Genomic DNA, 25,033 nt, shown 5'->3' with positions numbered 1-25,033 from the left:
CCCCGTCCCCTTTAATTCAAGGATCTTATGTTCAACAAGTGTGTACAGAGACCGAGCCCAGCCAAACTGCTCAGGCTGTCGTTCGCAACACCTCCGGGCTGCATGTAAACACATTTTCTTAAAAGCACAAAAAAAAAAAAAAGAAAAGTAAGTGAAGAAGGGATCCAGACAACAATGGCAGAAGGAACGGGCTCTCAATGAATAATTAAACAGGCTGTGCCGTGGATAGCAATGGCGAAACCGCAGCTCATTAACACCGAGAAGTGAGACGAGGAATGACTGGAAACCTGAAATGGTACTCCATTTTTCATTGATAGTGGAAGTAATTTCAGCCTGTATAGTGTAAACAATAGCAAATGTAATGCGGTGTTGACAGCGAGGAACTGCTGAAGTCATGATTTTCACGAATGGTCAAAGAATGCGGCGGAAACACTGCTCCACTGATGTCAACAAAGCCACTCGATTACTGCTTTCTTAGAAGCGCTGCCACAGGTCCTGGTGGTGCGGCTCATTTCCAATGCTAATCAGAAATAAAGAGATTGTGTTCTCTGGACTCGTTTCCACTCGTCCTACAAACAATTGTTGCAATGCATCAAAGACACCCAGGATGCCCATTGTCGCCAAGCCACTGTGGCGCAGCTGTGGGAGCCTGCATTGTCCCTCACCTCCCCCCCATGTGGTCCAACAACAAATACTATTATCAAAGCCAGCAACACCAACAGCCAAGGAAAAAAGCAAGCAACCCCACCGGTGAGACCGGGGACACATTTGCATCTTCTGCAAACCCAGCAGGGACTCCATCTCCTCGCGTTAGCATTAGCTTTTTCCGGCGATTGTGTGGAAACAATCTCCACTCGTCCGCCAACACAAAGGGTCGACACAGTCGGCCAACTCAGCGCTCACCCACTGTTCACCCTGTACAATTACATGCAAAATAGGAAATGGTAAAACAAACGACAGAAGTAGCACCAGAGCACTTTGTTACGGGTGTCTTCTAAGAAGTGTTTTCATTAAAGTGTGCATTGAAAATGCCATGCACCACTTTGAATGAAGTGTTGTCAAGTGTTTTGATATAAGTGTCAGGCTTTGTTGTACTGCTTCCCTGCTTTTGACTACTTAATTGCCTTCACAAGTTGTCTCAAACAAACAATAAATATACGTCTTTGGAAGCGCCATAAACTACATTTAGCCACATCTTTGGATCAGCGTGTTCTTAACCTTGATTTATAACACAGATGGCAGTTATTAATAGGTATTAATGTGATGGCAGTTAATCATATTGTTGGATAGCAACTACTATGGGGTTTAAATGTGAAGCTCTATTTTAATGAATTAAAATGAATAAAACTGGTGAAAGGTAACATGTGAGAATTGTACTTACCAGGTGTTGAAGACCGGCTGCAGAGGAGATGTTTATTATTTTCTTGGATTCCTCTTTTCCATGACCCTTGTGCCATGGAGCTGGTTTACTCTTATCGGAAGAAGCCTCAGGACGATGGCTTGGTGATTTAGAAATTCCTAGAGTTTGCACATTTCCCGATAACAAGTCCGGACCTTGAAATTTGGTTTCTCTGGGAATGTCTCCGTCTGCAGCCGTCGCAGACCTTGCGATCCACAGTTCAGGAGTCATTTTGACCCCATGAGTGACGGAAACCTGATGAGACAGAGATACCTGATTTATTGAAACAGGGAGGCCTCATTGGTGAATACAGATACTCTCACACCTTCCTTCCAAAATGAAGTTCTGCTTGGCACATCTCAACAAGCGAGAAGTTTCAAAGATTATTTGTTTGCTTCCAGTTTATCGTAAAACTGTGTCGTGACTCACGATGCCCGAATCAATAAGCTTTTTTTCTGAGATGGCAGGCCATCACCTATCACAGCAGCATACCAACTATTTGCAACGTGACCCAGCAGTCGCCGTGGCACACCCGTGGTAGCTGGACAGCGTTGCTACCGGCGGCACAGCAGCTGCATTATATGCATCTTAGCAGGAGACACTTAACAGCTTCTGCTGCTGTGACCCAACAGTACATCGAGCCCGTCTCTCCGCCTCCCTCCTCTGCTGTACCAGCGCCCCGCTGCTCTGCTCCCGCTCTCCCGGTACTCTTTAGACCGCATCCTGCTGACACATGTCACCTGTTGTTGTGTATCACAAGTAGCAAAAAAATTGCCAAACTGGATGTGGAGCATTTTGAGATGAAGCTGTGTCAGCTTGGTGCCGACACTCTGGCCTGTATTTATCAGTAATTTCCTGTTGGCTATCAGATGGGTGCACATATTGAATGAACTTTGTCCTGTCCGCTGCAGAGGAACACCGGGAACGAGTGGATGCGGGAACCCATCAAAGTTTAATATCCTCAACCTGGATCAAACAGACGCTGATATATGGCCTGAGAGTGTGTGTCATTAACTCGAATGAGCGGAGACGAGAATCGTGGGGGAACTTTTACGAGCATACCCGACCCCCTCCTTCTTCCTTTCTGATTTAGAAAGCGGACATGACTGCGTTGGCTTTGGCAGTCCATTAAAAATGGACTACCTGGGCCAAAACAGAGCTACGATATCCTTCCTCTCCTTTTGGAGGGTTTACAGTTTGCACCGGGTGGGAAATTGCGATAATTGTCCCCATGTTTCGATGCTCTTTCTGTTGACTGTGAACTACTTTATTTGCACACAAACACAGCAAAGTTGGTACATCTGTGCAATGGTAACGCTTATGACACTAGGCTGTCACTTTGCTCAAGTTATCTTTTTTTTTTTTCTCCACATGCTCATTTATATTCATTTCTTTTTCAGTATTTTCCCCAGATTCAGTTTAATCAAATTCTTCTTCTCTTGTGAACATTATTGAAAGCATTTCATTTGCCAATTAGCCAGCTGCTCCCCAGTTAAATAATGAATATGCAAATTCTAAAGCTGGGGGAAATGTTGTCTTTTGAGTTACTGCGGTGACAATTATCCAAGTCAGGGATACTTTCAGCGGTGTACTGGATGTATGCCTTTGTGTTTGTGTGCTCTGCCAGATTCATGAAAGTTGCATCTTATACGCAAGCCCTTATATGTGTGTTTATACAGGACAATCTGGTGAAAAGCGAAGGAGTTTGCCTCGGGCCTATAGTTGTCGCTGCGGTACTGTATGTGTGTGCTGATGTGAATGTGATGCACGACACATGTGGCATACAGTGGGTTGAAGGGAGGAATCCTTCCCTCCATGCATATTGATTTGTTTGCCTACCTTTATCTCAACGGGGCGCTGAGTGTACGTCCCTGACAGTTCTAATTGAAAGCCACGCAGAGCCGAGCCGAGCCGAGCCGAGGTATGCATATACACACCTTGCTATCATCTGTCAGTGGGGGGCTGAGTGCGGAGGGGAGAGCCGGTGTACTCGCCCATGAGCTCAGTGACAGATTCTTCTTTAATGTGCTTACTGCAATACTCAGTGGCATAGCAGTGTGTGGAGCAATCATTCAGCGCACACATACTGTACCTTCACACACAGCCTATTAATTAGCCTTGTAAACTGTCACCTACTTACCATATGTAACTGCTAAAATGCCTCACAGCTTCAGTCTGTCCATGCAGCCATCCATCCATGATTTATGAACACAGAGTTACTATGAGTCAGTGGCTCTCCTTCATCTGCAACATTTCCCATATCATTTTTGACCAAGGCTGGCCATCTTTGTTTATTTTCAGAGATACAGTTTTAGATTAAATAATGACTTGACCTTTAGCCATGCGGCAGGAGACGCCAGTCTCCCTTGGCAACCGATTACAGTTTCTAACCATAATTGGGTCAGGTAATGATCTCGCAAACGGCCTTTTTGCATGAAAGCGGGATAATAGGCATTCGGTTTACCTACGTACGTCGCATGTACCTTTTTGTTTATTTTGCTTTAAATAGCGATGACATTCAAGAAGTTGGCATCCCTGGCAAGAAAAAACACTAACCATATTGATTAATAAAACGGTGATCAATACGGCGCATCGCAGAGAGACGTCAGGAAAGCATCCCCTGAACTGGCTCATCAATAGATGCCTACTATGGGCTTTTTGAGTGCTCCTATGTTCACTATACCAGCATGTATTGACCTGATTTATAGTGCTCTTCAAAGTCACGACAGTCACATATGCATTTGTCATAGTGGTTGTAAATGAAGCATTAACATAATTGATCCCTTTATCAGTCCCCAATAAAGGTCTGTGACACTGAAGGTTTGCACTTCTTTTAAATGCTTTAAACGGACCCACCTTTATGCGACATATTTGTTTTTACATGTGACTTATCTGGACGTATGCTGGATGCATTTCTACGACAATTCAAAATATTTCAGATATGCAGGGATAAACTCTAAAGACTTTGGTGATCAGCATCATCACATCAGAACCCTAATTTCAGTGGTTGTTTAAGACACTATACTAATGACCTCCCCTTCAGCCTAAGCTGTACTTTGTCTAGTGCTAATTAGCTAATGGTAACAGGCTGAACTTATTTCCTGCTGTAAATTGTCACTGCAATGTCTCACATGTTAGCATGCTGATGTTAGCATTTAGTAGAGAGCTCCTTGCACGGCTCCAGCCGTGTCCAACTTATCTTTAATGTCGGTTTCAACTTTTTGATCGTGACTATAGTGTTTAAGACAAAACCAAGAAATGCCCTCAGTCATAAGTGAGTTTGCTGATGAGAAAATGTGCAGTCTCATGGTGCATACATACGAGTTATATATATTGATTTTTTTTTGTTTTGTTTGTTGAGCTTTCAGTGCCTGGGGACTTTGATTTTGCCTCTTGATCTTGACATAGAGATAAAGTGTATCGATGTTGGAGGGGTCAAAGAGAACAGCGGGAGAGAAGGTTTGAGTAATATTTATACTGGCATGATTTGACTCTGGCTGGTCCTGGCATTCTGAATTCCTCGTTGGCTGGGCCGCAGTGACAGTTGGTGGCGGCTTCTGTCACGAGCGCCGCATGGACGACCACGAAACTGTCAGACGGAAAGGGAAAGGCAGAGAGAAGAGAACACAGAGGGAGTGAACAACAGAGAGACATGATATCCAAAAGAAATCAGACAGAAAAGGTGAGCAGGCAATTCATTGCACAATGAAGCATGAAAAAGGGAAAGATGAAAGGCTGCGACTTGAGTAAAATTAAGGGTGATGGGTAGAAAGGGAAATAGAAATACAAAAGTGCGCTGGAGTGGGTGGAATTGGACAAGCCGGAAAGTGAATAATACAGGTTGAGCCTTTGAATCACTGATCTTAAGATCAGAGAAGAGAATGACATTAGCTCAGGCTGTTATTTTTTTTTCTTTTACCTTATACAAAAAAATATCCTGATTATTAGCCGTGTTCTTTATTGAAAAGTTCATGTTACTGTTAGATCTATATGAGTGCAATACACAGTGAAATTGCTTGATAATACTCGTAATGTATGTATTGTCTTTCGTTGCCACACTTAAACTGTCATGTGAGCTGTGCAAAATGTAGATGTATTGAATTCAGAAGCATTCACACGTGCAACTCATTGTACCTACACATCAAATCCCACCGTAGTCTTGCTACGTATTAATTTCCAGTTCAATGTAATTGGGACTTGGAATTCAATCCATACTCAAATTGAGAGCACAGCGTTCTCCCATTCAGCAGGAAATTTCAGAAAATGAAAGTAATTCGGTTTACAACGCGAATCATTTAGCTGGGAATTCCAACCTTAATGGGCTGTGCCGTTATTGTCATGGGATTTAGCCTCCCAATTAGGGACACTGTTGACCTTAAAACCTTTGAATTTCATTGCAGAAGGGCCAAAAAAAAAAAAGAAGACATTTCTACCTTGCCTGACTCCCCCTCAATAATCCCCAGAGTCTCCTCTCTCAGGCCTGGCAGGAGCCGGTGACCTCTCCTTTGTGACTGAATTAATCCACGGGCCTGAGATAATGGCTATGTCACAGCCACCGGCGGGATATGGCAGGAGAATAATCAGCCCACCGCCGTGCCATTTCAATCCCCGCGGCAATGATCGCTTCTCCACAGGAAAAAAAACAAAAAAAACATGTTGCTTCGCTCATTCTCCAGCATGCATGAAATGAGAATTAAAGATTAGAAACCTCACAGGCGTAGCAGACTGGCACACCTCAGTGATCAGTTTTGATGTTTCTCTGTTGTTTTTGGCACAAGAGAGTTTTTCTGAATCTGCAGTCTACATTAAGATGGAAATATTTGAAGATAATTTACAAGGTGGGGATTCTACTGGTGTGTCTGTGAAGTTTCCTCCAGGTCATGGTCAATCTGTCCAAAGGCAATGGGATTTCTTTCATTTTTTGGAGGAAGTTTCAACTCTCATCTGAAAGACTCCTTCAGTTCTAACCGACCGGAGAGGAGTTCCAGATTTTAACTTTGTGTGTTTGTTAGAGGTTGTGAAGGTCATGCAAGACTTTTGCGAGCCACCCGACGATCCTGTCGGTCGTGAAGGTCACAGTAGGCCGTCCTACTCGGCCATCATGCGAGTCATTAGTGTGATTGCCTTTCCAGAAACACCATCACTGCATAGATAAGGTGGTCTACAACACCACTTACCAGCAATTTGTAACGCAGCCCTGAGACCCCTGCTAAAGAAGACAATCAACCATTCACAGCAGGACTCTTAACGGGTCACAGGTGGGTCTAACATGTGATCTTAACAACTCACAAAGACCCGCTAATGTTAACGAGTCCATTACCGGTTAAAAAGTGAAACTCTGTCAGAATTGAGGTGAAACGTCTTCAAGAAACTCAGATAAGTCCAGTTGCACTTATTTAAAAATCGTATCTGATTGAAGTTTAAACAGATGTTGAATAAAATTTTACTTTCATGTGTTTGCGAGTCTTTTTTGCGGTCGAAAGTGGTAACAGTTATATACTGTATGTTCTTTAAAATGTACAATTGGACATTGGGGCAGTCTGACTGGCAGAATTGGACATTGTCAAAGGGAGTCTGACTGGCTAGCTGAGACCAAATAACCGTCTCGTTTCAAAAGAACATGGAGTATCTCCCATTTGAGGATGAAAGCAAAATCTCTTGACCAGCAGATAGCAGAATGGTAAATCTTTATTTTGTATTGTGGACTAACGCTGACGCTGTTGTTTGAGCACTTTGAACGTTTGATTTTGAACTACAGAACCAAAAAAGTGCTCGTCAGTGAAGGAAGAAAAATGCAAGATGAAAAACCAGGCACTGCACCAGTCGTTTATTTGTAACCTCGTGTGCCATAAATATGATTCTGAACTCACTTGTGGAAAGCACAAGTTGTCAGTGCAGATGAAATTGGTCTCTCTGGAGAGGAAAGTGCGGGAAGCACAACAGCATATCAAAAGCTTAGTTCCCTTTGTGATGAAGGAGGACCAAAGTGTGACCAGCTCCCTAATTAAACCATAAACTGTGTTTGTTGCAGACGGCAAATTTGGTGACTTTGCTCCTGCTTGAAAATATGTTGAGGTCAACGCTCGCTCATGCTTGTGTTCATTTCCAGACCCCACAAAGCTTTTAATCAAGCCCCGTGTGAATACTCAGATGTTGCACAAATACATACTGTAGATGCGCTAATGAGCGGTTGTTAAGGATTCTGCTCCCAGTGTGACAACCAGCACAAGTCTGCTGGCACCCACAGCAACCACTATTGTTTGCCACCCCGTCACCTCCTCTGTGTCCGTCCTTTCTGCACCTCAGTGTGTTCGAATTAAGCAGAATTCAAATTATTGCGACTGCTTTGCTTTAAAAATGCTTAGAAAAGGCACACGGCTGGCGGAGGAGAATGGCTGTACAAAGAAAGGGATTACTTCTATTTTTTGCTTCTTTCTTGGAGTGAGGAGGAGCATGAGTGCAGTGTAGTGAATGGTGGGAGAGTGGCATCAACAGCAAACCTCTTTTCTTGCTTCACGTTTGAGTAAATCTGACGGGCAATACGCCCACCTACCTTCACTGGAAGGCTCTTTCTGCTGACAAGTAGCCCAACATAATTCTTGGTGTTTGAGACTGCTACGCCTTGTCATGACATTCATCCTTGATTTGCATTTGCTTGTTTGATTGTCTGTCCTGAAAGTGCCATTTATCGCCGACAATGGCGAAATAAGACGCGTTAATGTACAGAGTTTGACACAATGAGCTGTTTTTCATGATAATTGTTCGTGTTGTGAGTCTTTCTACACCGACACCTGTACACACAAACTGCATCGCTCATCCGACTGCTTCTTGCAAATGTTGAGCTTTGGCTCTATCTCAACCCTACGCAACTTCTCTCTGCAGCGCCTGCAAATCAGATACTGCCTCCAAGGCCTTAAGGTTTTATTACTGAATCGCTCTTCTGCAAACTCAATCGAGCCACCTCCTCCCACAGAAGTGGAAAGCCTCTCATCACACGTGGGTTTGCCCATTTCGGTGCACTTATGAAGGGCCAGGGAAACAATCAGCCGAGCTCAGCTGCCACCTTCACAAGATCAATACGCAATGTTTGTTTGAATGGCAGGAAACTTTGAATTTCACAGGAATAATCATAAGCAAACCTCTCGCCCACCTCTGCTGGGGAACGTTCTCTTGACCGAGAACACTCTGCCTCCACTTCCATCAGCTCCAGACTATTGATAATATGCATTTCCACACTATTTGCAGGAAATACGAGGCAAAAAAAAAAAAAAAAAAAAAAGCACTCGGCTGCAGCAGTCGTGAGAAACAGTGGCAACCTTCAAAGCACCTTTCAGCTGCAGCTCAGAACAATGTGGGCTTGATATTAATATGAAAGACGTGTCTGTCCAGGACAATAACAGTGAAGTCAGATTAGCTTTTGATTCCATATATGCCGATGACATTCATTTATCATTTCAAAACATCCTTTGCCACTGACTGCCAAGACACTGTTTTGAGTGAAACATTGCACAGTGACATTAAGGTGGCAGCGGTGGCATCTCATTCATATATATTTAACTAACTTGTCTGTATTCAGTAAAATGGTCAGTCATTTTTAATTGGCTTCATTAACCCAATTATTTGACGGGAACCTTTTCGTCTTGATGGATGACCTTATTAATAAGTTGAAAGAGAAACTGCCACAACTCTGGGAAAAGGGAACAGCTCAAAGCGACTCATTAACACTGTCAGCACTGCTCACCTTATTCTCTGCTGTTTATGTTACAAGCTTACAGCTGGCCAGCTCATCGTTAGCAATCAAGAATGACTTACGGACTGATGAGGTGATGGATGGACACCTCGATTTTGTTTTCTGCAGCATAGCTTTATTTCAAAGTGTGTAGATCTACATTGAAGGAAGGTGTGAATATTTCTCCCCTGTCCTTAAACCACTCTGATGTCACCATATTCAGAAACAGGCTGCAGCCTTAGTAGAGAAAGAAAGGGAAAGGATAAAAGGGAAGAAATAGAGGAACAGTGGGGTGACAGAGATAAGAAAAATAAGACTTATAGATTGGACGCAGGACTCAGAAGTGCAGAGAGAAAGAAAGAATCAAAAAATACCTACGAAATGGTCAAAGCTTCTGTATAATTTCCAGTGGAGCATGATTCTGTTTTGAAAAGGGGAATGCGGATAAGGGCGTTATCTTGCACCTATGTTTACTGGCCCTATTTTTTCTTATGTTCCCATGAATATGAACACAATATCCAAGCAAATGGGATTTACTCTAGCACAGCGTGAGGCTCCAGTTTCTGCACAATCTGGAATAGAAATCATTTTTGTGATGGAGAGTAAAGAAGACAGAGGTTATGAGACAATACCCAGGTTACTTTGGGTCCTATGTTTGTCTAAGAGGCTTTCTAAGACGTCTATAAATATTTGTGTGGCTGCAATTTTACATATGATACTCTAAATATGTGAATTTGCATGTGTATCTGCCTGTGTGTTCCCCGTGCACACTAAAATGTAATTTGGCACTTTCCATCACCTTTTGACACCCTGATTGCACAGTTACAATTGAAGAGCTGAATGGGAGCCGTGTCCATTTACTGGCTTTATTTCTATCATGGCTGATGATTGCACTGCCACTTGGTGCTCAGCTCGTTTCCTTCTGGTAACTCATCTGCCCTCTGACACCACCTCAATTGTCTGTCTGGCTTTCAGAAGGTTTACTGATTGATTTGTGGACCAAATAGTCCTTTAGGAATATTACTGTCATTGTCTTCCAGTGTCTCAGACTGACACGATGGTAACTTCATACCAGCTGATGTTTCACATTCTGCTTGTGCTGCTGGTTGTTTCCATAAATGTGATGATATCACACGGTGTTTCGTTGCCTTCCTGTCACTTTCTCCCACATTTTTCTTTGGATAACTGCACCCAGGAGTGCTTGAGGATTTCTGAAGAAGTTGTATTGAGAGTCTTTGTTAAAAATAGAGATGATGGAAGATAGTTCAAGAGGATGCTTTTCCACCGGTTTGCATTGCCCTTTGTTAAGAGCTTATTTGTCCTTTACGTTTCAAGTATAGGTGGCTCATTGGGTTTCTGTGGATATTACAGCCTTGCAAAACGACTCCTAATTTTTGCCACTTGCAGGTTGCATTTTTCACTAAACTACGGTTTAAAAAGGTAATTCATGATTTTATATGTTTTACGAGACATGTAAAGAGGGCAGATGAAAAGGTCGTCCTATTGAGCTGTTGTACAGTAGAGCAGTGTGTAGTAGTAGTAGTAGTAGGTGGTCGTGAGTCTAAGCTGTTGTGATTAAGACAGTTTGTATTTTTTTTTGCTAGTTTTACCTTCATGACTCTTCATCATAGTGAATTATTGTGTTTGTGCAGGCAACACAAACTTATGCCTGTCAGGACACTGACAGCACACATTTCCTACCAGGAAAAGATACACAGCTGCCTTTATGCCTGGATGTGTTGTGTGCAGGTGAATGTCACTGCTACAATCTGAGACAAACAACTTGGCCGGATGTGTCCCTCATTTCAGACAGGAGGATTATTTTCCCGGAGATACTTTGGTGTTGTTTGAGACTGATAGCTGGTGTGGTGCCTTTGGTACGCACTGCTGCTTCAGTTTCACCATCAGCAGCAGCAGCCTCTGATGAACTGTGCAGGAAGTCCTCTTTTCTTATGCTTGGTTACATTTGACCTCCAAATCAAGTGTTATTATCGCGTCCAATGAAATGCACATCAAAGACGTCACAGAAGTATTGATCTGAGGATTGAAGTCTTTGCGATCTGATCAGTGGGAGTTCTGTGAGCGGTTATGGCCCATGTCGTTGGCTTTGTTATCATTAAAACCCCTAAAAAAAAATGATTTACTAATTACACAGACTACTTATTCTAAAATACTTATTGGTCCAGTAAATACAAGTCGCACAAAATATTTAGTGAGTAGTTAATAATACATTTAAATGTGTGACTAGCAATGATTCGTGAGAAAAAAAAAAGGGTAAAGTGATTCAATTATTTTAAGAAATGTCATTTTCACGCACATTTCAAACTTTGATGAGCCTTCATGCCAGTCATATTTTGACTTTCTCTGAAATAAATTTCATTCATTTGCTTGAGTGGCCCAGGGGCTGCATGCATATTTACTCCAACCTCATAATGCAAATGTCAAACTGACAAAAATCCAGCTGATCAAACCTGCAAATGCAATGAAGCCTCCAAACTGTGATGTCAGGTGCTTCAGGTGTCCTCAAGCAGGATGCGTATTTTGTTTACTATGTTGCTGTTGGCCTTTTTAAAAGGAGACAGAGGGTCACAGCGGCAACTCGCACACACATATATATGCACGAATGTTTTTTTTCCTGTGTGCAAAGGGACACATGGAGACTTATGAATAAATTGAGCAAAAGATGTCATTTCAGCCAGCTGCTAGATCACATCAAGTTGCTTTTTTCATGCTAAAAAGCAAAATATTCCAAATCTGTCTAAAACTAAACATTTGCGTATTTGCATCTTCGTTGCATACGTGTGTGTTCGTGACTGATGAGAACGAGAAAGAAGTCCATGACGGCCACCGCAGCCCGAGGCGTAAGAGGCTTAAAGGAAGGAGACATAAATCGCAAAGCAGTTGGTGAGCGAAAAGCAGAGATAGAGAGAAGGTGTGCAGGAGAGAGGGAAGATAATAGGTAGCTGTGGGTTGTGCAGGAGACTGTGCACGTGGCTTGATACTGTATGTCGGTACGATTGGATATGGTTGGCTGAGTAGAGCCAGCACTCTCCTCTACTCTGCTCTCCTCTGCAGCATGAAAGCAGGCTTGTTATGTAGAAGGACAGATACATAGAAACGGGGACTCGGGGAGCCAGATTGGCAAACAGTGTTCAGGTATGTTGTGACAGACTTCAAAACAAATTCAGATGAATCCATAGTTGGCAACAACTAATTCACTAGAGTTTATGGTGTTACGTGAATTAAGCTTCCTAATACTGTGTCCTAACAAAGCTTCCTGTCTGCACTAAAGGGAATGCATGTGAAGTAAAATTGTTGGTGTTATTCCTCTTTATTTGTGCAACTTCATAGGTAGACCTGTCACAGGTGTTACATTATAATCTCCCGATTATTTCACGCGATTGTTCGAATAGTTTCCAGTCATCTGCATACAAAAAGATGGATGAAGATATGTCATGTTTCCACCGCTATTTTCTCATCTTTTTCCACCGTTGGAGGTTTCGCAGGTGCTCATTTAATGACGTCATCCCGCTGGGTCAAACGCAAAGTGTCAAATGTTGTACGTACAGAATATAAAATCATGTGGAATTTGGGTTATAATTGTAACCCACGTTAGTTTTACCAGCAACTAAAGGGTTAACTCAAACATGCAGTACCGACGTTCACCAGAGGGGGCGCTGTCGTGCACGTCGGGAGATCAAAGCCGTCTCCCGGGAGACGACCCTTCATGTCTCAATGAAACAGCAGCGTCATGAGCGACACCATGAAGAATCTCATTTGGTTGATTTCTGCTCACTGCTTTTGAGGAGCTTTATTTATTTGACCGTTAACCAGACCGACTCCGAAGGAAGAAGTTTATTTTAAGTCTGAGAAGAATCTCCGGTGAGTGACGAATGCGTTGCTAACAGTTAGCCGTTGCTGTAGAGCTACAAAGGAGGACAGTTGTTTAGTTGGGCTAAAGATATCTATCAGGAGAGAAGAGAAAAATAACCAGTCGGAGATAAATATTAATTTGTTGATGAATATGATTTTACGTGGTTGATATCTGTGATTGTGGAGCTACATGTGACCGACGGGGCTAGTTAAGCGCTAGCTAAGCGCTGAGGGGTTAATGCGTCGGGACCTGTTGAACCGAGCGGGAACGATGACGTCATTTTCTTGTTTTACCGCCAAAAGTAAACGGTCAGATTGAGAACAGCTGTTGAGTGTGTTGCTTAGTAACGGTGGACGTTTAAATGATGCCTGTTAGGTATAAGTGATAGATGTCACTGAGACATGAGTACATGTGTGTGTGTGTGTGTGTGTGTGAAATATGTTGGTATGTTAATATTGACCACAGTGAATATTTTATATATATATGTGTAATACTATTTTACTGGTCATTTACTGTTTCACCAACAATAGAGTTTATAAATTATAGTACTGACATCGTATTAAATTCTGCTACATGCAGATTGTTTTTTTCTGGATGATCTGTGATGGAGACAGCGATCCCCAGAAACCTCCACAGAGCGCTGGAGCTGAGTGACCCTGCGACCCCTGATCATCTTCACCGTGAGTGAAGCTGCATTTGGTCTTCTTGGATTCTCCTGCCGGAGCACCGACGAGCAAAAAGATTCAGATCAAAGTTAGTCTGAGAGCCTCCAGACATACACTACCGGGTAGTAGACTGAAAGACAAGAGACTGAAACTGACTGACTGTGAGAGAAATACCGGTATTGGGGTTATTATTTGAATTTGTTATTTTTCTTTTATGCTGTTCCCTTGATTTTCTGTGTGTTAATAACTATAATAAATTGCAGTTCAGTTCCTTGTTTTAAACTGCAAACATTTGCCGTGTTTCATTCACTCCCAGAGCGACCCAAAGACAGTCCTAAACTTAACACAGGAAATCTACTGTGTTACATAGATACTACATAATGAACACAGGCCAAAACTACAAAAATAAGACCCAGGGTGTAATAACTGTCTTCATATAAATAAATTATACCTTCACCGTCCCACATTTCCTTTTGGCCAAAGCTCACCTGAGAGACGCTGCAGCTGTTGAGTGTTTTTGCAGTTAATTTCCTGCTGCAAATAATTCCTTCTTCCTTTGCTAACACCTTTGAAGAAATGCATACAGGTTCAGGTGAATACAAAACATTGCATTTAGCGTGTTATCACCTTCCTTCTTTTGCTTTACCCACTCTTTCACTTGTCTTTGTCTCCCTCGTCCTCTGTCTCCGTGGTTCAAGGGAAGAATTCCCTTCAGTTCCTCCACAAAATCACACACAATTAAAGCAGAGCATTTTTCGCCTCGGGGCCAAGCTGCTCTGTGTGCTTAAAACATTTGCACACATACACACAGACAAACACACACACACACAACCTCCCACCCACCAACCCACACAGATATAAAGGCATGCAGCGCACATACACCCCCGCACAGTCGTACATGTACAGACACACAAACGAACACACAAAGGCACGTTCTCTGCCGTGCATTTTATTTGGACATGGCTTTAATGGAGCTTTTTATGGAGTACAGGATTACTGAATCACATCCCTCGCTCCCTGCCAGCTGATTGGACACTCTCCACTCTGTCAATCAAACACTGGATTTGGCTTGCTGCTAAATGCGACGGTGCGTTTAGCCTGCTTTAGTCTGCTTTAGATTTAGTCACACCGACTTGGCTGCCGGCAAGTTTTGCGTGCTGGTTCCAGATGTCACTGAAACGTGTCGGGAGGCCAACACAGTCAGTGCCTCCTCCACCTCTGACCCGAAGGTTGGACTATTACAATTCTTTGTATGTTGGAATGGGCCAGACGCTAATATCCACCTTTAATTGGCGAACAACGCTGTAGAAAGGCTTTTCATTGGTACACATAAGCGAGAGCATCTTTCACTGAATGATTTTAAAATTTTACTGTGCAAGTTTCTAAATGGAGCAGCCCTGTCTATATATATCTGTCTAACCTGGTACACCCCTTCACCCAATGTCGCTCACTCGTCTCTTTTAACCAGCAGCTCCTCGATCCAAACTGACTACCGAGGCCGACCGTGTCTTCTCTGTTGCAGCTCCAAAACTCTGGAACAATGTTTACCTCCATATCAGGACGTCAACCTCCATACCAGTGTTCAAAAGCCATTTAAAAGCCTAGTTATTTTCACTGGCTTTCCCACATTAACCACTGATTTCTCCTTATAATCAAGTCTATTTGACGGTTTAATTCTGCTTGATTATTTGCAGCACATTGGTCAACCTTTGTTGTCAAAATTTTATCTGACTGGACTTAATGACCTCCATTTGATAAATATCAGTGTAAGCTATTGTAAAGAGGAGTAGAAGAATCACAAGCATTAAAAAATAATATAGTGTTGATTTAAGAAACTCTTGTGATTTATTTGGTGACTTGTTTTTGAAAAGGGACATAGCTTTATTTTTAATCTAATATTTTTTGTATAGCTAGAAAAAAAAATAATATCAACTGGTTGTCAGATTTGAACCAGCAACTTTGCATTAAAGTTGCTTCTCTAACTTCTGTCTTTAAGTTTAGATTCAAGTGTTGATGTTGGAATAGTTCATCTCATTGTTGAAAGATGGCTAGTCATGTGTAGTATTGACCGTCTCCGACACGTTACAAATGGCAATCAATGGTTTTGTTTGTTGTCTTGTTTTGCTCGTCTCCAACACTTCTCAAAGGAGCTAATAATTGGAGCTGATAATTGCTACCAGGCTCATAACATATTGACCCAAGCTGTGTAATGAGCCGGCTGAACGTGGACGAAAACATCGCACGCCTGAAAATGGATATAATTAGCATGTCTCTGTGTCCCCTCCAGGCGAGACAGTGTTGAATACATAAATTCTGCCATCCCATGTCATATCTCAAAACCAGTCAGCATTCTCATTAAAATGTCAAACAGAGTCGCTGTGGGGACAATTGTTTTGTGCATTTTAGCTTAAAAATGCAAACTCGAACACTCACATTTTCCAGTTTGAACTTAATTAAGTGATTCACACCGACGAGTCCGGCTGCACAGAAAAAGCTCAGGCCATTTTTCTTTTTGCCTTCTGGGTTTTGTGGGGAATTTATTATGTGATCAATCACATACAGCACGAATAGACCAGGATCAATTAATAATTGAAAACCGTTAAAATACTTGAAGCGCTGATTGGAATCTGCCTTAAGTCAGAGGCAGGCGGTGTGGAAGGGCACGGGGTTAAATAGACATGATTAATCAACCCGAGAACAGTATTTGCATTCATTTGAAACAGTGTGTGTGTGTGTGTGTGTGTGTGTGTGTGTGTGTGAGACAGTAACTGTGCCTCTGTTCTATACTTCAGACTGGTTAAGCGGGTTTGGAGTGTGATTATATTATATTGGGAGTCTATCAGTGAATAAATGTAACCGAAGCTCAGTTTCCACCTGCTGATTAAAATGAAAGGGGGGTTAGCCCTTAATTTAGCAACAGTTGTGACAGGGAAAGTACCAGAAAGCAGAGTTATAGGAACTTTAAAGTCTCTAAGTTCCTCTGTGTGGACGCCAAAAAAAATGCAAATGCATTAGCCTAACTAGACCGGGATCACTTAAGGTGGCCTGACCTTTAAGGAGGACGAGCCACCTTCATTTTAATTTAATTTAAATGAGTGTAAGTGTGTGCAAGAGGATGAGGAGTTGTAAGTGGGGAGCAACCCCAGCAAAAGAGAGACAGAGCAGTGCTCAGGTGCTGCTAGTAATGAAAACGATATGGTAGGAGTACAAATTAAAAATGAATAAATTATTAATTAATTTAACGAATGCAAATTTATTTATTTGTTAAATTTCATTTTATTAAAAGTCCAACATTATGTAAAAATGCATAGTTTTTCTGCAAGTAACTGCCCTCACCACCCTCTGCAACCACAGCCCCTAAACTGTGATGTATGACAGCATGAATGTGTCCGGCATGAGCTTACTAGTTCTCCATCCCGCTGTCTTCTTCGTACTCACAAAATACTTCATACTTAGAAACAAAAGGAAATGATCAAATGTATTGATAAAGCTGCTGGTGGACCTCATCATGTAAATGCGGCAGTGCCCCTCTACTGCCATCTATAGGCAGCCTGGGGTCACAACAGATGTCTCCCTGTGATAACTGCTGGAGAGCTGCTGCTGCTGCTGTTGGCTGCTGCCATCATCCCCCAGGGAAGCTGCAGATAATCATTTCATCATTTCCTCAATTATTGACAGGCGCCGTGAGCTCTTCTGTTAAGTTCCCTGTGTTATAGAGAGAATTAACATCTATTAAAGTATTATTCAGCTGGTGTGCGTGTGTGTGTGTGTGTTTCTCTGTGGCTGGATTTTGATCCTAACTAGACTTGCAGCTCTAAGGGCTCAGACTGAGGAGCTGCGATATGACAGGCTCATAAATATCTCGCCTCAGTCAGCGCTGCGGTGTGACTACTGCTGCGTCGAGAGGCTCTGGCCTAAAAATGACCCTCCCTCCCACTGAGTTGTCAATCATTACTCATCAAATTAGACACATCATCTGCGCCACCTTGCTGCGATTCAAACACTTCGTCTGGATCTCTTCTTAGCTTCAATTCTCCTCCTGCATTTTTCTTTCTTTCTCACAGACAAATTTATGTCTGAAGCCAGACTCGTATTCAGAAAACTGCTTTTCACTTCAACCTTCAAAAACGTCCACTGGATCCCCCATCGTGTGGTGTTACAGTTGGCAATGGACAAGTGCCGCCAAATGGCTGCAAGAGTTTGTTTTCCCATCTTCACTGTGTCATTGAAATGAATGAATTCTGCAAGCAGCATTTTAAGTGAGCTTTTTTCTGCACTGCAGCGTCTTTTGCTCTCCATTTGTTCTTGGGAATGTAAATAGCCGTGCGCAACAATTTTTTTGCCACCAAAGAAAAAAAAATGCATTATTGCATTATTTACCGATTCCTCCTTTATCTCTGCTTCTGAAATTACCATCCCCCTGTTGTTCAATTCAAACGCCATTGTCGAGAGTGATAACTGCAAATAGCATTACCTCCGGCTGAAAGGTTCCTATTGTGAGGCTGACTGACAACCTTGTTACAAACAGCCATGTGCCTAATAGAAGGTATTGGGCCGATCTGTGTGTGAGCTTTGTGTGGAAGAATATCTCTGTTGTCTTGTTGAACAGAAACTTTGAAAGTGGTTTAAGTTTGAAAAAGAATATGAAAACTGTTCTCTTCAGCAGGGACAATGTGTTGAAGGAAGCTTCTTATTGAGATAGTAGGATGCTTGCTTGTAAGCTGCACACTTCCTTTCACATAAGTGCAATAAACAGTGATATACAACATGAAGTGGTCCTCGGATGATAGAAAAAGCTGGTGCAAAGATGGAAAGTAATGCTTTTTGAAAGCAATTTTGTATTATTATGTCTCGCCACACGGCAAATGATTAAAATTCTTTGTGTACTTACTTGAAATATCTAATCAATTCTCCTCTCTCTCTGTGTTTTCTTTCTCTGTCTTTGTCCGTCTCTCTTTTGTGTTCCGTTCTAGCCGCACTTCAGGTGTCCATATCCTTGAACAAAGTGGAGTTAAGTGTCGGAGAGTCCAAGTTCTTCATCTGCACAGGTACAACAGCCACACACTTGTTTTTTTTTTATTATGTGTATGGAGGGAATGTCTGTATGTGTTTAGAGGTAGGTCAGAGAAACAGCAGGGGGTCTTGCATCATGAGGTCTGTTTGTGCGAGAGGTAATGCAACACAAGCCATGCTGTCCATATGGTGAGTGACTCGGTGACCCCATGGAGACTGGATCTACACAGGGGATGCCCCCCGCCCCTCTCGTCTCTGCTCTTCATTGTCCTCTCTGAACGGTGTATCAACACGGCGCCACAGCCAGTGGCTCGGCAGGGTGGCAACACACTCTGGCAGGGCCTCGCCTCGCCTCGCCTCCCGCTGGCTGCCTCTCCTCTCCTGCCAACCCACTCAGCGTGGAGCAAACAGCCAAGGGAGTGGGCACCCACCGGGAGGAGTGTCCAGGAGGCGGGGAGGTCCAATGTGTATAGAGGCAGACAGAATGGGGCGTGTAGAAAAGTAGAGGTGAATGGAATCAAGCTGGCAAAAATTGAAAAGTGAAGGTAGAAGCTTTCACTGCTAAAAGCTCCGAACTGAGAAGAATGGAAAACGCTTTGAGGCAAAGAAAACAGAGTTTGAGGTGGGAGATAAGTCGCCACCATCCACCGTCAAAGCGCGTGGGAGGAAGTGTTTGTGTCACACGTTGCTTTCTTTTGGCCTTTTCCACCACGGGCAGTTGCGCTAAGCCTCATTTTCCCCATATTCACCAGCGGTTCTGCCAACTGGAGTGGGCTGGAAAGCAGGGCAGCACAGTCAGAGGCAAACAGCAAAAGCCCGGTGAATTAAAGTGAGCCAGCAAACAAATACATAAAGTATGAGTGGTTAAAGGGACTTTTTGGCTTTCAGTCGCCAAGTGTTGTACGAATCAGCCCTACATCAATATGGATTGGAGAGAAGAAAAAATCAGACGGCAGCAAGAGGAAGCATTCAAAGACTCGTATAATCTGCTTCTCCAGGACTGTAAGGGTGTTTCGATTTGATTGACAGTGACCAAAGAACCAATCAGCTTACATCCCCACAGACAGAAAACAACAATTTCTGAGTTTCTTTTAATTGAATGAACAAAATGTTCAGATTTTTCTCAATTGTTCTTCTCTCTGATTGATGGGCTCCAACATGAGAACGTAGGTTTAGTGATTAATTCCACAAGAAATGATTTCTTTGCTCTTTTTTGTTCTCACTAGTTTGAAATGGATGATTGTCTTTTGCAAAAGGATGGTTTCATATACTTTGATGCACCAATCAAAGTTTAACAACATATGAATCCAAATCCAACAACAGTTGTTTGGTTGTTGCTTTGTTTGTTTTGTCAGGACACTGTCAATGAAGTCTAATCCAACCGGGACCTACACAGTTTTTGATCATTGCACTCTTAATAGATATGAACAAAAATATGTATTTTTGTAACTTTTATGGAGATTTTTGTTTATTCAGACCTGAATAATTAATGGTATAGTGAAATACTACTGCAAGATGTGAAACCAAGTTTCCAGTGCCTTGGTTCACATGATGTGAAAATCATGGAAATGGGTGTTTCCAAAGTCAAGGATGAACTGTGAAGCACAGCTTCTATCATACTAGCAGTCCATAAAGTGGTCAGCATCTACATCACCGTGACAACTGGGTTTTGCAATAGCATTTGCAATATGCTCGAGAGCTTTAGTTTCTAAACAGTCAATTGCTGTTTCTATGGTTGTGAAGGACTGGAGTTGTGAATTCTGACCTTCAGAGAGTTTCTAGTTATCACATACATCATTACAGTCCAGTGTGTGGTGGACTGTTGTGCACAGGGACTCGGGTCCTTGGAGTGGTTGGGCATTTTCTCCATACTCATGATTACTGATTATTATCAATTAATATATGCTTAGATAGTAACTTCAAAATATTCTGTGGACTCATATTCTATTCTCACAATGAATGATATATCATATATTCATAGATTCTTGCTTTTATGGGAGGGAATGTAAGAGGCAGAATTTGTTTTTATTCATGCCTTCACGGGGAGGTACTTTAAAAAGATGTTTTGTTGTGGAGATTTCAATTGAGGCCAGGGCATGGCTGGAGATAGAGACAGGGCTGAAGGTATCGCAGGTGAAGAAGAGAATAACAGGAGAGCACAGCTGCAGAGCAGGAGGGAGGCGACAGCTGTGGAGATTGTCTTTAGAAAATAGTTATCTCTTAAGTTGTCTGCAAGTGCGAGAGAGAAAAAAAAAATGCATTTGTGCTGATGTCACCTTGTACCTTATATGTTTCCATCAGTTATAAGAAAGGTCTGGGACATCTGTATGAAAAGTGCACGCAGTGAGAGAAAGCAGTGTATCCACAACAGCGGTGTACATTGTGTTCAATTGATCATTGATGCCCTTAATTAGGGTGTTTTATTGGTATATACAGATAAATCTGACCATAAACAAGCCTTGGTCATTTACTAATACATCTATTAATACATGCACAGTAATACCTTAACAGCATAGCTCCTTCTTAGCACAGGTCCTGCATATCCGGATCTCTGCTGGTAGATAAACACAATTATTTAAAAAGAGGCACAAGCAGCATAAGGCCACGTTCATTCATCCCTGCTAGCATTGCATGAAAATAGGCAGCCCTCTCATTCATTTTAATGAAGGCACACGTGAGGCAGGGAAGACGCAAACACAAAGGGCACAGCATCCGATGTACAGCAGTATTTGTCCTGTTTAATATGCAACCGCAGCAGCGTAAGATAAAATGATAAATTTCCAGAGATGTAAAATATTTTCATTGTATTATGGACTGTTCATGTATCTGTTATAGAAACTGGACTTCCTGAAACAACACCACACACTCCTTGCCCAGGCCCGTCCAAAATCTCCTCTCACTGTTCTACTGAGTTTGGACCTGATGATCCTTTTCGTATTCATACATTGCACACTGTGTGGTCGCATCGCCATTTGTTACCCATTTGTTTTTATTAACATTTTATGTTACTGAATAAAGCAGCATGCAACAAATAGAAATCTAAAATCCTCGTCTAAAGAAATTGCTTTTCCTTCAAAAGCCCTTGAAATAATACATATTTTTTTAAATCACCAGGACAACAATGTCAGCAAAAAAAAAAAAAAATGTGAGCAATCATTGAAAACAAGCACATAATTACAGGAATGATTTCTACATGTATTCAACTTTACATTCAGTTTTGAAATTTGCAATTGGAGATTGGTAGGAAGGAAACAAACAACAACAAAACCCAGAGCGTTTTGTGATTTGAAATGAACCGGGGCTCATGGCGTGGCAAATGAGGAGGTGGATAAACTGGTGTTCAGGTGTGGGTTTAACCTCCCATGTGGCTGAAGTGGCAGAGAGCCAGAACAAGTGTTGGCTGCAACAGAAAACAGAGACATCTACAAAAGCACCCCAACAAGATCCAAGAACTATTATGTTTCGCTGTGGTTTTCTTCACATAACCAAAGTAGGGATGGTTACATCACTTGTCCCAGTAGACCTGCGTAAACCTAGTGGCCAGATATTAATGAGTAAACAGAGAGGAAAAGGGAGACAGAGATAAGTATGTAACCATTCATTTTGACATCATGTCAAGCTTCACTTATGTACACGCTGACCAGCTCAGCTCCTGCTCTCTTCAGCTATCTACTTCCCCGGAGACCTAAATCCATTACTACCAAGGCTCCAGTGCCAGCGACTGCGGAGGTTTGGGAATCATCGGGCTTGTGCTCGGCTAATTTTGGCACCAAGGTGCACGTCTAGTCAATAGTCTGCTTTGTGTAGGAGGCGAGGAGATCACGTCAGTGTTTCTGTTACTTTACACTGCTCCCTCACTGCCACGGAGGATCATAAACATTGCGGCACATACCCTTCACATGCAGAGCTTTGTTGCTCGTTCTGATTTTATTTCCATGTGTATGTCAAAATTAAGCCGGAACTGAGCGGAGCTGTCGGTTTCCTTTGCAGCCAGCAAAGGCCGACGATCAATCAGGACGCTGCTACAGCATGTAGGCATTTTGCAAGCACCCAGGAAAGTGATAATCATTGTCCTACCACTCTTCCTTTAGAGGAGTCAGTCATCAAGCGCTCTCTCTTGCCAGGAATCAGTAATAATGCCAGAGCTTATGCAGATTTTAAGAGCGCTTTCGCAGAAATTTCTACCAGCTTTTCATGCAATTGTAAAGACACACAGAAGGAAGAAGAAAACAGGGCAGCATGCTACACACTCCTGTCTTCTCAGATCATCCGTGAAGCACGCGGCCTGTCACCATGCTAGCTGCATCAACTCGAACATATTTAACTGTCTCTGCTGTCAACAGACTGTAAAATGGAATGAGGTGATAACGTTGTAATGCTAACAGGTAGGAAGCGGCGCCTGTAGCGACACCAGACACTTATCTTTTCCCCAGAAGTACCCACATGAACCACGAGGCTCCAGTGGGAAGCGGCGCGAGGAGGAGAATCGCTTGTACTGCAACACGATTTCAGCAACACTCCGGTTTGATTGCCTCATCAGATCTGTTGGCCCTGAAACTAACGAGCAGCAGACACACACGCCGACCGCGTGATGCTGATGGCGGCTGGAAATATTGTGGTGGTGATGATGATGAGTGTTAGCGACTGTGAGTTGAAGCCTGCAAGTACAGGCACAAAGAGGAAAATGTGTCAATCAGCTACTTTTATTTTATCATATGCCTTTTATGTCGTGCTTCACCTTATTGACGTTCCCCACAGTCACACCGGGGAGTTGTTGAGATGAACCATTACAAACCTTATTTATTGAGTTATTGGGGAAAAAGAGAGTATTGCTCTTTTTCTCTTAGTTATATTTTGCAAGTGGTTGCTGCCATTTTCCCAATATGACATTTGGGTTTCAGATCTCTTTTCCTGTTCCAGGTCCTGGCTGATTGATAGGCCGACTAATGGCCGTCCACACTGACACTTTGATTTGCAGAATTTACAGGCGTGGGGCACCTGCAGCTAGCAGCTGATTCTATTATCTTCTACGGCAGCCAGATGAGTTCATGTTTCACAGGCGACATATGGACACCATTTAAATACGGCTTCTAGTTAGCTTTTAATCAGGCCTACGTGTCTGCACGTGTTTGTGTGCACAGATACAGACACTGTGCCTAATCTTAGAAATCTTCGAGAGAATTTACAGCCTACATATGTCCCTATTGCTTCACAGACTTATTAGCTATGTAAATCCAAGATTATGACATAATCTTATAATTTCAGGCCGTCTGTTCCCTCGACTTGTTCCAGCAGCAACGTTGGACGATCCTCAGCTCAGCAGACCAAAGCAAACACCGAGTAAAATGTAAAAGTGTGTAGCCTGTTATAATTTAAATGACATCGGTAACAATATATTCAGGGCCCGTTATTTCTTGAATGTTCTCTGAATACGAAAGTAGCGTTAAATTGATTTGGGGTATTTAAATGGATGTAGGTTTTCAACAAAGATTATAATCCTAGTCTTACTGAAAGGGCTTGAACGTATCTAAATCAAGTAAAACAAGCACTAACAGTACATAAACACAGCGCATGAGTTCAGACCAAGAGCTTCATGTATAAACTCTGCATAAATCTATGCATAGACAATGTGTAAACAACTGTAGTTTTGGCTCTTCTGTGGACCCAAAATAAAACAAAACCACTTACAGTCGCTACCAAATGAAAATGTGACATTTGCTACATTCATATCAAATAAAATTGTGCTGTAGATCTCCAGATCGTCATACACGCACTAAATCCTGCTCTTGTGCAAACTTAAATTCACATGTGGTGGCAGCCAGGTCGTCCGCCCCATTACAGCATGATACAACGAAAATTTCAGCGCTGATATATAAAACCTCTTGTCAAATACATCAAGAAAATATGAAAGTCTTTCATTGGCAGACTCCCCAAAGTGCATCCAATGTGGATTATTTTAAAATCTGGAAGTGGTTGGCTGCCTCAGTGTGTATAATTAAAACTATTTCTTTAAGTGTTTGACACTGTAAGACTGGTTAAATCTTAGCTCATCAGTGGGAAGCTGATTTTAAATCAGTCATCAGGCTTACTCTACTCTGTTTCTCACAGGTGATTCTCCTTTTATCTCTCTGTGTTCAGTGTCCCTCTAGACTTTAAGCTGTTTAATATGGGTGGAAATATCCCTCAAATAATTCAATTACTCACTCAGTGAAAGTTTGCTTTCCCGGGAGTTGTGCAGGGGACTATTATATATATATATATATATATATATATATATATATATATATATATATGTGTGTGTGTGTGTGTGTGTGTGCAGGTTGAGCAGTGTCATTGTACATTGAGATGCAAAG

At 42.3% G+C, this 25,033-nt stretch overlaps 1 protein-coding gene across 3 annotated transcripts in view; it reads left to right on the top strand.

Annotated features, from left to right (window-relative positions):
• LOC138207034 (neural cell adhesion molecule 2-like) overlaps positions 1 to 25,033 on the top strand; it is a 233,042-nt gene that overhangs the window by 142,053 nt on the left and 65,956 nt on the right. For all 3 annotated transcript variants that reach the window (XM_069164020.1, XM_069164019.1, XM_069164021.1), the window contains exon 2: positions 18,641 to 18,715. In XM_069164020.1, the coding sequence (XP_069020121.1) occupies positions 18,641 to 18,715 (75 nt within the window). The remainder of the gene's footprint in view (positions 1 to 18,640; positions 18,716 to 25,033) is intronic.

Source organism: Embiotoca jacksoni, unplaced genomic scaffold, assembly GCF_022577435.1.
Source record: "Embiotoca jacksoni isolate LCO1_2020_lvr unplaced genomic scaffold, fEmbJac1.0.p SCAF_30, whole genome shotgun sequence".
In the NCBI taxonomy this organism is placed as follows: Eukaryota; Metazoa; Chordata; class Actinopteri; family Embiotocidae; genus Embiotoca; species Embiotoca jacksoni.
This window is presented reverse-complemented; position numbering and strand designations above follow the sequence as displayed.